The sequence below is a fragment of a genome, unplaced genomic scaffold (genome assembly GCF_019419815.1).
Source record: "Pyrus x bretschneideri cultivar Hongxiangsu unplaced genomic scaffold, Pyrus_bretschneideri_v1 Contig44, whole genome shotgun sequence".
Lineage (NCBI taxonomy): Eukaryota > Viridiplantae > Streptophyta > Magnoliopsida > Rosales > Rosaceae > Pyrus > Pyrus x bretschneideri.
The window spans coordinates 892684-907612 of NW_025999768.1; the positions used below are offsets into that span (position 1 = coordinate 892684).

Below are 14929 nucleotides of genomic sequence, written 5' to 3' on the forward strand. Positions count from 1 at the left end.
CTCCTGCACTCCTTGCATGGTCGTAACAGATATTATATAGCGCGGTCGCCTCGTCAAATATTTCACCCGTCGGCCTTGTACTCTTGTCGAAACCATCACCACCGTACAGAATCTACGATCAGAAATCTAAATATGTTACTAGTTTGTTAACTCCTGAAGAGAGTTAACGTGGAAGAGCGAGTTAAAACTAATATTTTCATTGACAGGAACTTTAATGCGTAGCAAATATTAGAATACTTCTATCACCTTTGGTTAACATGGAGAATGCTCACTCAACTCCGACAACAAAGAGAGATTCACCATCCATAAAACAGCCAGGACTGAATGTAATACAATCCAATTTGCTATAAAACAAAGTCAAATGCATACCTTGGTTTAAATCTAGTTGTCAAAAACAGTTTTATGAGCTCCTCTTCTAGGTCTTCTTTCGAAAGCTTAGCTGGTATGATAGGGAGCTCCTCACCAGTAGAATGCTGTCATCTCCTAAAACTTGTTGTAAGAGAGTTCTCTTTGTGGTGTGTAGATTAGGGCATTCGGCATGTTTGGACTTCAAATTAACAATGGGTCTATGAGGCTCAGACTCACTTTTTTCACTTAATTCACAGATGAATATTTATGTTGATAAAAGTGAATGGTGTGCAAGCCCAAGAATTTAAAAGCATTTTCCACAAGGCTTTGTAGGCAGCAAAGGATGATTCTCTCCCCTCATAATCTCTCTCTCCTTCTCTCCCTCATGTTTGAACGGTCACGGTTAAGCTACGTCAACATCTTATATTGATTTTTTTATAAAGACAATAAGACAAAAAACAATGTGTGAGAGGAGAGGAGGGAAGGGGATGGGAATAGGAGGGAAGAGAATCCTACTCCGATGGCAATACCCTCTTTCACACTGGACAGTTACCTCAGTCAGGTTTTACAGAGGAAAGCCACTTTTTGATGGCATTTTGGTAGTTTTGAAGGGATGAAAACTCAAATTGCAATGTAAATTCTTATCTCCTGTTAGTAATCACATCAACAACTAGGAGAAGAGAAAATTACTTCGAAGGGAAAATCTATTCTATATGAGGTAGCAGAAATGCAGAAGACAAGAACACTCAACTCACAATACAAAAACTTGCTGCAGCCTACCTTTTCCAAATTCCTTTGAAATTTGACATTTTTGTAATTGCTTCTGCTACATTGCCTATATTAAAACTTCATTTCCAAAGTTTTATGCCCTTAATTGGCATTGTCAATTTTGAGCGACCCTCCAAATTTTGCCCGAGCTGGCAAAAGTTTTCTGTCTCTATGCTTTTTATGAAGTATGTACTACAGTTAAATTTGTTTGAAAAAACATCTTCATCCAAAAGCTTTGTTCATCATTTGTATTGAGATGTTGTGAATAAGAAAGCCTCTAAACAATGCATCTTTATTCACAAATTGTTATACGACTACATAATAACAGAAGGATTTTGAAGCAAAACTATAAAAAAAAAAAAAAAATTAGAAAGGCAAACTTTTACTAATAAAAGTATTGATAGCCAGCAAGTGGCTTTACAAAAACTGAAATAACAAAAGAAAATAAACACAGACGAACAGAAATTACAAATGAGCATCCTTAGCTAGGGCAACAATCCTAGCATACACAGTCTTCATGTCAATCTCCAGCCTCTCAGGCTCTTCAACTGCAATGTTGCTGTTGACCAACTGAGCATCCAAAGTATCTACTTGTTGACTTGCACTTCGGGCCTCAACCACTTTCACAGCTAGTTCACTAGCCAAGCTAGCTTTCTCAGCTTTCAGTTTGGCCAACTCTTGCTCTAGCTGCTGAATTTGTTGGTCCACTACAGAAATACTATCCCCAATTTTGGTTCCTTCTCCAATAACAGATTTCAAAAGAGTAGAGAACTCAGGGTGTTGGAGTTTCATTTGTTGCATATGTTCAGCCTCTTTGGCAGCTTGGAAGTATTGTTCCTGCAACTGCTTTAGAAGCTGGAAGAAGTATTTAAAGGTCTGGAATTGCTCTTTGGTGATCTCATTAAGCTCATACAGCTTCTCAAGTGTACTCTCAGCTTGATTAAGCATGTCGCGTTGGAAGTTGACATCAAAACCACCTTCCAACCAGTTTTTGAAGGATTGTTTTAGATCTTGAGCTTGTTGAACTGATGGCTTCTGGCTCGGGGAGTCAACCTTTTGCTTGAGTTTCTGAAGTTCGAGCAAGACATCAGAGAGGGATATGTTGGGATAAACCACAGCTAGAGGAGTTGGCTGCTCTGGTAAGTTGGAAGATGAGGAAGAAGCCTTTTCTTTTTGCCTGTTGCTCTGAGAGGGTGTGCTAGGCCTTTCCTTGCTAGCATCAGGCACAGAATGAGGAACAAGGAAATATGTGTTGTGAGCTTCTTTTGTCGAGCTAGGGGCCTTCTCTTTCTCCCCTGACGAACTGTCAATATCCACTACTCCAATTGCTGGGGTATGGGGAAGGTTGATAGTTAGAGAGGCCTCTTCATGAGTAGCTGGTAAAGATGAAGCTGCTGAATCCTGAATTCAAAGTGTGCGAGGCAATGAAAATCATGGTAAAGTTAAAAAGGATAACTGCAATAGTAAAAATAGATAAGTGATAAAGAATATACCTGTTTGAGAATTGTTGCTACCTCTACAGGCACTTGAACATTCTCAGCCTCTATCAAAATAACCTTTGATTGCTCGACGACAGGAGGTGAAGGAGGGTTGTTGCCCGAAGGGAAAGTGAAGGGCTCCATTGACATCTTAGGCTCTGCATCAGCACCAGAAGGGCCTGAGGGACGAACTGCTGAACTCCCAACCTCATAAGGATAAGGGATATCTTGGAGAGGTTCATTCATGACTTGATTCTTTTGTTCCTGCAAGAACAAGTGGTTGGTTATCCATGGACAAGACGCATAAGAGAAAATTAGGATTTGTGAACCACAGAAAAATGTAAATTGAATATCTAAAGGATGACTTATAGCAGCAACAACATTTTTATTGTGGATTCTCTCGAAAGTTTGGTGAAAACTCACCACTTTTGAAGGAGATATTGTAGTTGGACGAGTGTCGGGCACTGTACAGTGATTTTCTCTACCTTTGAAGGATATATTGTAGTTGGATGAGAAGTTAGTTTATTGAAAGGCTGATAAGGTAAAAATTGAAGGCGATATGACTGGAAGATACCTAGACGAGATGTAGTACTTCTACTAGCACTATATTGTCATCTCATCATCACCACCAGATACTATCAAACTTCTTTAGCTTATTTGTGAGGAAGGAGATCCAGTCTTTTTGAATTCGGGCAATCCTGTGTTAGAATTCTTTAGTAGGTTACAAAAACCAACAAATCTGAGATATTTGAGTTAACAACTCATAAAAAAGCAATTAGTCATTTACTGCTGCTCTTTGCTTCTTCTTACCAACTGTCCCAAAAGCTTCACCTATTTTGAGACTAGTCTTTTTTCTGGTTGAACTCGGATAATCCTGTGTTAGAATTCATCAGTAAGTTATATAAACTAACAACTCATCAAAAAGCACTTAATCACTTATCGGCTGCTCTCTTCTTCTTCCTACCAACTATCCCAAAAGCTTCACCTATTTTGAGACCAGTCTCGGGCCTAGTCCTCTTTCTGGTTGAAGTATAGGAAGCCTCTGAGGCAAGAGTGTTGTGCCTAGCCCTAGTTCTCCTCTATCTGAGCATCTTTGGTAAAGTGAAGAGGTAGGAGAAGTTGCTCGAGCCAGAGAACTAGCATCTTTTATGGCTATATCATCATATTGATTCAAGGCTACAACGAGAGGGATCCACTAACTTCCATACCCTTTAAAGGGTTGGGGAACATGAACTTATTCATCTAATAGAGTAAGAAGTCCATATGCTCTTGATCTCTATTGGTGGCAAAAGGACGAGGGGCCATACTTGCTTTTAAAATAGCTAAGAAAGTTAAAGTAGTAGATCGCACAAGCCTAAAACTCTGAAGATAGATACTTAATCTTCACTGGTGGTAGAGTGGCCTCAACTTCTCCTTTCTTCTTCTTCGACTGCAAGTCCCAGTGAGACGACTAATCCTTTGAGACGTCAATACACCTACCTCATGGCCACATACCAAACAGCTAGACATGGCCAAAATCGTGAGAGACATATGTTCCATTCTGAAATCAAAAGTATTGGTTGCATTATTCCAGAATAGCAAGGCTACGCTGAGCAGTTCGGACTTCAGGGTCACAGAAGATTTGGACATCATAATCAGGTCGGGAAACCTCCAGAAGCGTTACTCCACCTGGTCGGGCAAATTCCCTTCGAATTAGAATAAGGAGAATGAGAGAGCTAGGTGGCTGGGGGCATATTGTTCTCAACTACATCTGACACTCCTTGGTACCACACAAGGCCCAAATAGTAGGATTCCTATGGTGAAAGTAGACTGGAAGATTCAGACCACCTCGCACTTTGTAGAGTGTTCAATCGAGTTCTAAGGCTGGTAAGACCTTCATCAAACTCATGACGAGAAGCCGTTGAAGTCGATATGGATGAATTGATTGAGAGTTTGAAATTTTTTGGAACGGAGAGTTGAATTCAGTTTTCGCAAGATGAAATTATCGATCTTTCAAAGATTGATAAGGTGTTCGCTTTTATATCCTTTAAAATTTGCCCGTTAGAGTAAGTGGATTAGAGGAAGAGTTTATGCTAGTAACGGTCATTTAATGGCTGTAACCCCCTTCCCGACAAGCCGAAGGTGAAAGGTTTTTATATAATTAAGCCAAAATTAAATTGCTTAATTACATTTAAACGGGGTAACATTGACCCTGTTCGAGGCCCAATCTCTTGTCAGTAGTCACATCAACAACTAGAAGGAGAGATAATTACTTCGAAAGGCAGATGTTTGAACCAAAGGGAAAATTTGTAAAAGGTGGTAGAAAGGCAGAAGACAATGACACTAAACTCATAACACAAAAAGACTTTAAACATCTGGAACCCACCTTTTCCAAATTACTTTTGTAATTTGACACTTTTGCAGTTGCATTTACATTTGAAGCTCTGCTAGATTGCAAGTATCGATTGTCTATGGTATCTCCTGTCAGTTGATCACAATGAAAGAAAATCATGAAACAGAGAAAGTGCATAATATCTAACCTTGAAAAAGTTGAACCGGAGTGATAGAAGTAGGAGGAGCAGAAGACGGGCCTTGAAAAAGAAAAGTACGGGCATCTTTCGAAGGAGAATTCGAGGGATAGGAGTAGAAAGCAATCATAAAAGAAAAACAATCCATGAACGAAATCTGACCTTCATGAACAGAACTGATAGGAAGAGAAGATGATGGGCCTCGAAAAAGGGATGTACGTGCAGCTTTCGAAGGTGATGGAGAGAAATAGGAATTTAATTGCTTCTGTCCTCCACTAGTACTCCCTGCAACTCACATAGCCAAAGTGCCAAGTTTCAAAGAGACAGATTAATAACGGTCCATTACTAATCAACGGTTCACTACTACTCGCATCGATATTGTCCTAGTTTGCATTTATATTATAAGAGAGAAGTATCACAAAAGAGCCTCGGGAATATTAGAAGTGAAACCTTTCTTTATATATTTTAATTCATTTTATCAATTAATAGTTTTCCGTAGGATTCTTGCCTTCTTCGAGAGAATAGCAGAAGTCGGTTTTAAAAATAACCAACTAAGAAAACCCATCACTGATCAACCAAAACAAAACAATCCATGAAGTAAAAATCTGACCTTGACGACCAGGAGTGATTTGGGAAGCAGAAGACGGGCTGTGAAGAGGCGGAGAAGCAGCAGGGCCAGACTTGGTAGGGGAAGGGGAAGGAGAACGAGAACGAGGGGTACATTGGTACTTTTCGCGCAGCAAGAACCAGATGCATCCACTGAGGGCTTTTATCTTTTTTTTACTATTGTAAATTTCGCCGAGGAGTTCGAGTGCCTTCTCCTCCCCCAGCAAACCCAGCCTCCTTCTCAACGCGGCGTCCGGCTGTGGTTGCTCTTTCTCCTCACATATGCTGTTCAGTTTTTGCTGCACCGGCAGGGGCAGAGGCACCAGTTGCGGTTGTGGGCAATCCTCTCCGGCCGTGGCCGCCGCCGCAATCTCTGTGTAACTGCGTTTGGAGTTGCTGGAACCGTAATTATGCGGATGATCCATTAGTTAACTTTGTAATTAACTGGGAAGGAAGAAAGGAAATTTGCTGACAAAATCCAGTTGATTTCAAACCGGGTGGTTTAAAAGGAGCTACTACGTACTATTCCTTTTTCCGATCCATTCCATTTCTTCTTCTTCATGTGCTTTGAATTCACATGACGTCCCTCTGCCATGTGAACCACACCAAGTTTATATTTACACTTTTTTGATCTTGGGATGAACCGGACCAAGTTTTCTTTATGGCTTCCTTGAGAAGTTAGAGTACCTTAGTCCCCAAGTATATCATTCTTTTTCAGCTCTTTTCTTTTTCCTTTAGGGCTCTTTTATGCATGGTCCACTGATCCATTAATTTTGAACCAATCTGACTCGATTTCAAACCATAAGTTACGTTTTAATATAAGGAATTTTAACGAAAAGTTTAGGTATTATTCACTTTACATTTTATTTTGTCCTTATTATTAAAATTTAAAGTTTTCAAACAAGTTTCATTAGTTTTTCTTTAATTAATATACGAAAATTAATGAAAACCTCTATTTTATATTTTTATATGGTGCTTAGATCACGAGGACATCATTGTTGTGTTCGGTTTAATTATATAATATTTTGTATAAAGAATTTTATGCCTAATTCGTAATAGCAAATCTGCTTTATGTAAATTGTTGAACGACTTTACCTCCATCTCCATCTGCGGCTTGAGATTCTGTATAATGATGCAGGTGGAATTTTGAATAAGAAAGACTTTTCAAGCACCAATAAATAATATAATAAGAGAAATGTTACCAAAATTCTTTCAAACTGAGATTCTTTATAAATTCTTTACCATCTCATAATTTTTACATACAAATAATACTAGATGAGACTAAATTTACAAATTAAATAATATTTTACCAATAAATTGAGTACATGCATCAATATTTAGGTAATAATCCAATTATCAATTTTTATATTATTTATTTTATAAAATTTTATTTACAAATTTAGTCTCATAATATTATCATTTACACAATATTTATAATATTTAACAAAAATTAACGTTAAAATATAAAATTTACAAAGATTCCACTTTGAGATTGCATTTCTGATATCTTTGTCGGGTTGTCTGCTATTGAAGAATCCAAATCATATTCGGATTGGGATCTGCTGCCTTGCTAAGTGTCAGGGACACTGTAGTCAAGTGCTAGATTTTTTATTATCTGCCATTCTCATACCTTTTTATTTTTATGATCACGGTTAAGCCACATTAATATTTTATATTCTCATTATTTTTTATCTTATTATTTCTATAAAAAAAGTTAAGATAAAATGTTAACGTGGTTTAACCGTGACTATAAAAATAAGATGGAATGGAAAGGGAATAGGACGAGGAGGGTTAGACAATCCAGGTCCAGATGTTTTCAGAAGCTTACTAAACAAGGCAAACACTTTGAGTTCATTGGTGACGGCATACCTCCCGATTAATTATCATTAAATTATTTTAGATTTTGAGATTGTGTAATAGAAAAATTAAATTAAACTTATCCAAAGACAATTAATAGGATGACGAGCAAAAATATTTCTCAAAACTTTTGCATATTTTCTGCTTTGACAATGACATACAATAAATATTTTTCGAATGACTATCATATTGTCATTGTGTTTAAATTGAAATTTCAATTTTTGAATGTCTCTTTCTCAACTGCCCTAATTACCAGAACAATCCATAACTTGTAAAAGTAGTGCAAAAATCACTTTCTTAAAGTTTTGTTCCTTCGTTCCAACAGAATTTTATAGGCTTTTCACAATTTCGACTCTTATGTTATTACATTAACTGATTGATAATCAAATATTTGGGAAATGATTTTTGCTTTTTCATATAGAGTCATGAATAATGTTACATTGCATTAATACAGCATTTACTTGCACACGTCTTGCCTCCAAGCACTTCACAAGTTATACACAGACGATACAGAGCGGGGGTGCCTCGGTCCCCGGATGAATATTTCAGCCGAGGATCTTGAGCCCCCGTACCCCTTTCATTAGAGGATGTCCTTGAGAACAGAGAACGAGACTTCAAACGTGCGGTCCTCGTGTTTGGTCTTGTAATACTTACAGAGAGCTGAACCTGCAACTCTCCATGCAAACCCACATTTCCTTACGTCGTTTACTTTCCAAGCGTAGTCATACGCGAAACGATATATGGCGAGTGCCTCGTTGAATATTTCATCCAATGGCCTTGTGCTCTTCTCTAAGTCCTCACAACCATATAGAATCTGCAAAAATATTTGAGAAAAACCAGTGAGAGCAGAACAGGCACCGGAACACATAACAGGTCCTGAAATGTTTGTTCATTAATCTTACCTCTTTATACCGTCTTATGAGCTTATCGGCAGCCTTATTCTTGCCCTCTTTATCATCGTATTGCAAGACGGAGGTCATTTCACTCCTGAACTGCTCGTAGAGTTCGTACCACTTCTTCAGACACTGCTCGGGGAGGTCTTCAACATCGAAACAAGGAAGTTTTTCCACTACTGCACAAATGCATAGAGGCACAAGAGCAACGTCAAAACTCTTGCTTTTCTATGGACAGCGACGTATGTAATACGACTAGCTAATATTAGAAAAGCATTTCATCACCTTCGTCAGAAGTGTCTTCCGGTTGATATTCCTCCACCGCGTCATAAATTGATCCCAAAATGGAAGTTGATTTGTACGAGTTGAGCTTACCCATGTAATGGGGGAATGACCGCGGTTTCAAATCATTGGGGATTTTGACCTGTTACTCAGAAGTGAAATCCAAGTTTTAAATCATCGGAGATCATACACAAACAGTAAATAACCAAACACTGGCTACTGAGTTCCCATTCCAATGCATGAACTTAAAACAGCAAGAGGGTGAGAATGTTCTTGCACCATATGCAATCGAATCAAAGGGTAATCGAAGACAGACAAAAGTTCCATTTGTATAACATCCAGGAGAGAAAGTAATCACATCAACAACTATGAGGAGAGAAAATTACTTCGAAGGGAAAATCTGTTCTATATGAGGTAGCAGAAATGCAGAAGACAAGAACACTCAACTCACAATACAAAAACTTGCTGCAGCCTACCTTTTCCAAATTCCTTTGAAATTTGACATTTTTGTAATTGCTTCTGCTACATTGCCTATATTAAAACTTCATTTCCAAAGTTTTATGCCCTTAATTGGCATTGTCAATTTTGAGTGACCCTCCAAATTTTGCCCGAGCTGGCAAAAGTTTTCTGTCTCTTTGCTTTTTACGAAGTATGTACTACAGTTAAATTTGTTTGAAAAAACAGCTTCATCCAAAAGCTTTGTTCATCATTTGTATTGAGATGTTGTGAATAAGAAAGCCTCTAAACAATGCATCTTTATTCACAAATTGTTATACCACTACAGAATAACAGAAGGATTTTGAAGCAAAACTATAAAAAAAAAAATTTAGAAAGGCGAACTTTTACTAATAAAAGTACTGATAGCCAGCAAGTGGCTTTACAAAAACTGAAATAACAAAAGAAAATAAACAGAGATGAACAGAAATTACAAATGAGCATCCTTAGCTAGGGCAACAATCCTAGCATATACAGTCTTCATGTCAATCTCCAGCCTCTCAGGCTCTTCAACTGCAATGTTGCTCTTGACCAACTGAGCATCCAAAATATCTACTTGTTGACTTGCACTTCGGGCCTCAACCACTTTCACAGCAAGTTCACTAGCCAAGCTAGCTTTCTCAGCTTTCAGTTTGGCCAACTCTTGCTCTAGTTGCTGAATTTGTTGGTCCACTACAGAAATACTATCCCCAATTTTGGTTCCTTCTCCAATAACAGATTTCAAAAGAGTAGAGAACTCAGAGTGTTGGAGTTTCATTTGTTGCATATGTTCAGCCTCTTTGGCAGCTTGGAAGTATTGTTCCTGCAACTGCTTTAGAAGCTGGAAGAAGTATTTAAAGGTCTGGAATTGCTCTTTGGTGATCTCATTAAGCTCATACAGCTTCTCAAGTGTACTCTCAACTTGATTAAGCATGTCGTGTTGGAAGTTGACATCAAAACCACCTTCCAACCAGTCTTTGAAGGATTGTTTTAGATATTGAGCTTGTTGAACTGATGGCTTCTGGCACGGGGAGTCAACCTTTTGCTTGAGTTTCTGAAGTTCGAGCAAGACCTCATAGAGGGATATGTTGGGATAAACCACAGCTAGAGGAGTTGGCTGCTCTGGTAAGTTGGAAGATGAGGAAGAAGCCTTTTCTTTTTGCCTGTTGCTCTGAGAGGGTGTGCTAGGCCTTTCCTTGCTAGCATCAGGCACAGAATGAGGAACAAGGAAATATGTGTTGTGAGCTTCTTTTGTCGAGCTAGGGGCCTTCTCTTTCTCCCCTGACGAACTGTCAATATCCCCTACTCCAATTGCTGGGGTATGGGGAAGGTTGATAGTTAGAGAGGCCTCTTCATGAGTAGCTGGTAAAGATGAAGCTGCTGAATCCTGAAATCAAAGTGTGCGAGGCAATGAAAATCATGGTAAAGTTAACAAGGATAACTGGAATAGTAAAAATAGATAAGTGATAAAGAATATACCTGTTTGGAAATTGTTGCTACCTCTACAGGCACTGTAACATTGTCAGCCTCTATCAAAACAACCTTTGATTGCTCGACGACATGAGATGAAGGAGAGTTGTTGCCTAAAGGGAAAGTGAAAGACTCCGCTGACATCTTAGGCTCTGCATCAGCACCAGAAGGACCTGAGGGATGGACTCCTGAACTCCCAACCTCATAAGGATAAGGGATATCTTGGAGAGGTTCATCCATGACTTGATTCTTTTGTTCCTGCCAGAACAAGTGGTAAGTTATCCATGGACAACGGGCATAAGAGAAAATCAGGATTTGTGAACCACAGAAAAATGTAAATCGAATATCTAAAAAATGACTTATAGTAGCAACAATATTTTTATTGTGGTTTTCTCCGGTAAGTTTGATGAAAACTCACCACCTTTGAAGTAGATATTGTAGTTGGAAGAGTGTCGGGCACTGTGGTGATTTTCTTTACAAATAAGGCACTAGAAACTGCCTTTGTGGAAGGAACTGAAAAACCTTCCCCATGTGATTTGTGTATCACAGACCTTTCAATCTTAGCTCCATAATCTTCTTATGAGAAAGACATTAACTTTGATGTCAGATCAATCAAAGATTCTCAAAATTGAGAGGGGCTTTCCTAGAAGGCCTTATAACCTCAGTGGACTACAAAGATATTAGAAGGATGAGAAGTTAGTTGATTGAAAAGCTAATAAGGTAAAAATTGAAGGCGATATGACAGGAAGATACCTTGATAAGATGTGGTACTTCTGCTAGCACTATATTGTCATCTCATCATCACCACCAGATACTATTAAACTTCTTTGGCTTATTTGTGAGGAAAGAGATCCAGTCTTTTTGAATTCGGGCAATCCTATGTCAGAATTCTTTAGTAGGTTACAAAAACCAGCAAATCTGAGAAATTCGGGTTAACAACTCATAAAAAAGAGATTAGTCACTTACTGCTGCTCTTTGCTTCTTCCTACCAACTGTCCCAAAAGCTTCACCTATTTTGAGACTAGTCTCGGGCCTAATCATTTTTCTAGTTGAATTCGGACAATCTTGTGTTAGAATTCATCAGTAAGTTATATAAACCAACAAATTTGAGGAATTTGGGTTAACAATTCATCAAAAAGCATTTAGTCACTTATTGGCTGCTCTCTTCTTCTTCCTACCAACTATCCCAGAAGCTTTACCTATTTTGAGACCAGTATTGAGCCTAGTCCTATTTCTGGTTGAAGTATAGGAAGCCTCTGAGGCAAGATTTTTGTGCCTAGCCTTAGTTCTCCTCTATCTGAGGCTCTCTGATGAAGATGAAGAGGTAGGAGAAGTTGCCCGAGCCCGAGAACTAGCACCTGACAGGTTGCTTGAGGAACATTTGTAGCTCGTCCTCGGCCTCTTCACCATCAGTGCCAAACGTGGCCTCAATATCATCATATTGATTCAAGGCTACAGCGAGAGGGATCCACTAACTTCCATACCCTCTAAAGGGTTGGGGAACATGAACTTATTCATCTAATAGAGTAAGAAGTCCATGTGCTCTTGATCTCTATTGGTAGAGAGGGATGAGGGACCATACTTGCTTTTAAAATAGCTAAGAAAGTTAAGTAGTAGGTCGCACAAGCCTGAAACTCTGAAGATAGATACTTAATCTTCACTGGTGGTAGAGTGGCCTCAACTTCTCCTTTCTTCTTCTTCGACTACAAGTCCCAGTGAGACGACTAATCCTTTGAGACGTCAAAACACCTACCTCATGGCCACATACCAAACAGCTGAGCCATGGCCAAAATCATGAGAGGTCGGGAAACCTCTAGAACCGTTACTCCACCTGGTTGGGCAAATTCCCTTCAAATTAGAATAAGGAGAATGAGAGAGCTAGGTGGCTGGGGGCATATTGTTCTCAACTACGTCTGACACTTCTTGGTACCACACAAGGCCCAAATAGTAGGATTCCTATGGTGAAAGTAGACTGGAAGATTCAGACCACCTCGCACTTTGTAGAGTGTTCAATCGAGTTCTAAGGCTGGTAAGACCTTCAACAAACTCATGACGAGAAGCTGTTGAAGTCCGCATGGATGAATTGATTGAGAGTTTGAAATTTTCAGGAATGGAGAGTTGAATTCAGTTTTCGCAAGATGAAATTATCGATCTTTTGAAGACTTAAAAGTATTCTGGAAATTGAAGGTGAAGTGAAAATTGACAACGCGTTCGCTTTTATATCCTTTAAAATTTGCCCGTTAGAGTAAGTGGATTAGAGGAAGAGTTTATGCTAGTAACGGTCATTTAATGGTTGTAACCCCCTTCCTGACAAGCCGAAGGTGAAAGGTTTTTATATAATTAAGCCAAAATTAAATTGCTTAATTACATTTAAACGGGGTAACATTGGCCCTGTTCGAGGCCCAATCTCTTGTCAGTAGTCACATCAACAACTAGGAGGAGAGATAATTACTTCGAAAGGAAGATGTTTGAACCAAAGGGAAAATTTGTATAAGGTGGTAGAAAAGCAGAAGACAATGACACTAAACTCACAACACAAAAAGACTTTAAACATCTGCAACCCACCATTTCCAAACTACTTTTGTAATTTGACACCTTTGCAGTTGCATTTACGTTTGAAGCTCTGCTAGATTGAAAGTATTGATTGTCTGTGGTATCTCCTGTCAGTTGATCACAATGAAAGAAAATCATGAAACAGAGAGAGTGCATAATATCTAACCTTGAAAAAGTTGAACCGGAGTGATAGAAGTAGGAGGAGCAGAAGACGGGCCTTGAAAAAGAAAAGTACGGGCATCTTTCGAAGGAGAATTCGAGGGATAGGAGTAGAAAGCAATCATAAAAGAAAAACAATCCATGAACGAAAATCTGACCTTCATGAACAGGACTGATAGGAAGAGAAGATGATGGGCCTCGAAAAGGGATGTACGTGCAGATTTCAAAGGTGATGGAGAGAAATAGGAATTTAATTGCTTCTGTCCTCCACTAGTACTCCCTGCAACTCACATAGCAAAAGTGCCAAGTTTCAAAGAGACGAATTAACAGTCCATTACTAATCAACGGTTCACTACTAATCACATCGATATTGTCCTAGTTTACATTTATATTATAAGAGAGAAGTATCACAAAAGAGCCTGGGAATATTAGAAGTGAAACCTTTCTTTATATATTTTAATTCATTTTATCAATTAATAGTTTTCCGTAGGATTCTTGCCTTCTTCGAGAGAATAGCAGAAGTCGGTTTTAAAAATAACCAGCTAAGAAAACCCATCAATGATCAACCAAAACAAAACAACCCATGAAGTAAAAATCTGACCTTGACGACCAGGAGTGATTTGGGAAGCAGAAGACGGGCTGTGAAGAGGCGGAGAAGCAGCAGGGCCAGACTTGGTAGGGGAAGGGGAAGGAGAACGAGAACGAGGGGTACATTGGTACTTTTCGCGCAGCAAGAACCAGATGTATCCACTGAGGGTTTTGATCTGTTTTTTACTATTGTAAATTTCGCCGAGGAGTTCGAGTGCCTTCTCCTCCCCCAGCAAACCCAGCCTCCTTCTCAACGCGGCGTCCGGCTGCGGCTGCTCTTTCTCCTCACATATGCTGTTCAGTTTTTGCTGCACCGGCAGGGGCAGAGGTATCAGTTGCGGTTGTGGGCAATCGTCTCCGGCCGTGGCCGCCGCCGCAATCTCTGTGTAACTGCGTTTGGAGTTGCTGGAACCGTAATTATGCGGATGATCCATTAGTTAACTTTGTAATTAACTGGGAAGGAAGAAAGGAAGTTTGCTGACAAAATCCAGTTGATTTCAAACCGGGTGGTTTAAAAGGAGCTACTACGTACTATTCCTTTTTCCAATCCATTCCATTTCTTCTTCTTCATGTGCTTTGAATTCACACGACGTCCCTCTGCCATGTGAACCAGACCAAGTTTATATTTACACTTTTTTGATCTTGGGATGAACCGGACCAAGTTTTCTGTGTACAGAGACTTTGGATTGGACCGAGACTCCAAGCTGAACCATGCGCCGACAAGGGAAAGTGGTTCTTCATCCTTTTTCAACGATAGAAAAGATGGCTTCCTTGAGAAGTTAGAGTACCTTAGTCCCCAAGTATATCATTCTTTTTCAGCTCTTTTCTTTTTCCTTTAGGGCTCTTTTATGCATGGTCCACTGATCCATTAATTTTGAACCAATCTGACTCAATTTCAAACCATAAGTTACGATTTAATATAAGGACTTTAACGAAAAGTTTAGGT

General features: G+C 39.1%; 3 protein-coding genes across 11 annotated transcripts; all 3 read right to left on the reverse strand.

The window, feature by feature from the left end:
* Window positions 1–1581: 1581 nt before the first annotated feature.
* LOC125469551 lies at window positions 1582–6360 on the reverse strand. Its single transcript, XM_048566953.1, has 5 exons — window positions 5712–6360; window positions 5264–5386; window positions 4960–5054; window positions 2573–2858; window positions 1582–2492 (listed from the first exon to the last, which is right to left on the reverse strand). The coding sequence occupies exons 1-5, from the start codon at window positions 6130–6132 to the stop codon at window positions 1582–1584; spliced, it is 1836 nt and encodes a 611-aa protein (XP_048422910.1). The 5' UTR covers window positions 6133–6360.
* Window positions 6361–7954: 1594 nt separating this feature from the next.
* On the reverse strand, window positions 7955–8934 carry LOC125469675 (probable RNA-dependent RNA polymerase 3). The gene is made up of 3 exons (XM_048567333.1): window positions 8743–8934; window positions 8467–8636; window positions 7955–8378 (listed from the first exon to the last, which is right to left on the reverse strand). Exons 1-3 carry the CDS (start codon window positions 8834–8836, stop codon window positions 8145–8147), a joined length of 498 nt encoding a protein of 165 aa, XP_048423290.1. The 5' UTR covers window positions 8837–8934; the 3' UTR covers window positions 7955–8144.
* A 630-nt stretch (window positions 8935–9564) lies between these two features.
* LOC125469674 lies at window positions 9565–14746 on the reverse strand. Of its 9 annotated transcripts, XM_048567331.1 has the most exons (8): window positions 13997–14742; window positions 13554–13675; window positions 13249–13343; window positions 11650–11728; window positions 11437–11560; window positions 11047–11352; window positions 10693–10941; window positions 9565–10600 (listed from the first exon to the last, which is right to left on the reverse strand). In XM_048567331.1, the coding sequence occupies exons 7-8, from the start codon at window positions 10921–10923 to the stop codon at window positions 9665–9667; spliced, it is 1167 nt and encodes a 388-aa protein (XP_048423288.1). In that variant the 5' UTR covers window positions 10924–10941; window positions 11047–11352; window positions 11437–11560; window positions 11650–11728; window positions 13249–13343; window positions 13554–13675; window positions 13997–14742; the 3' UTR covers window positions 9565–9664. The 9 variants fall into 9 exon arrangements, with proteins under 9 accessions (XP_048423288.1, XP_048423286.1, XP_048423285.1 ...); XM_048567329.1 differs by having other exon boundaries at window positions 11437–11728; XM_048567328.1 differs by having other exon boundaries at window positions 11650–13343.
* Window positions 14747–14929: the final 183 nt, after the last annotated feature.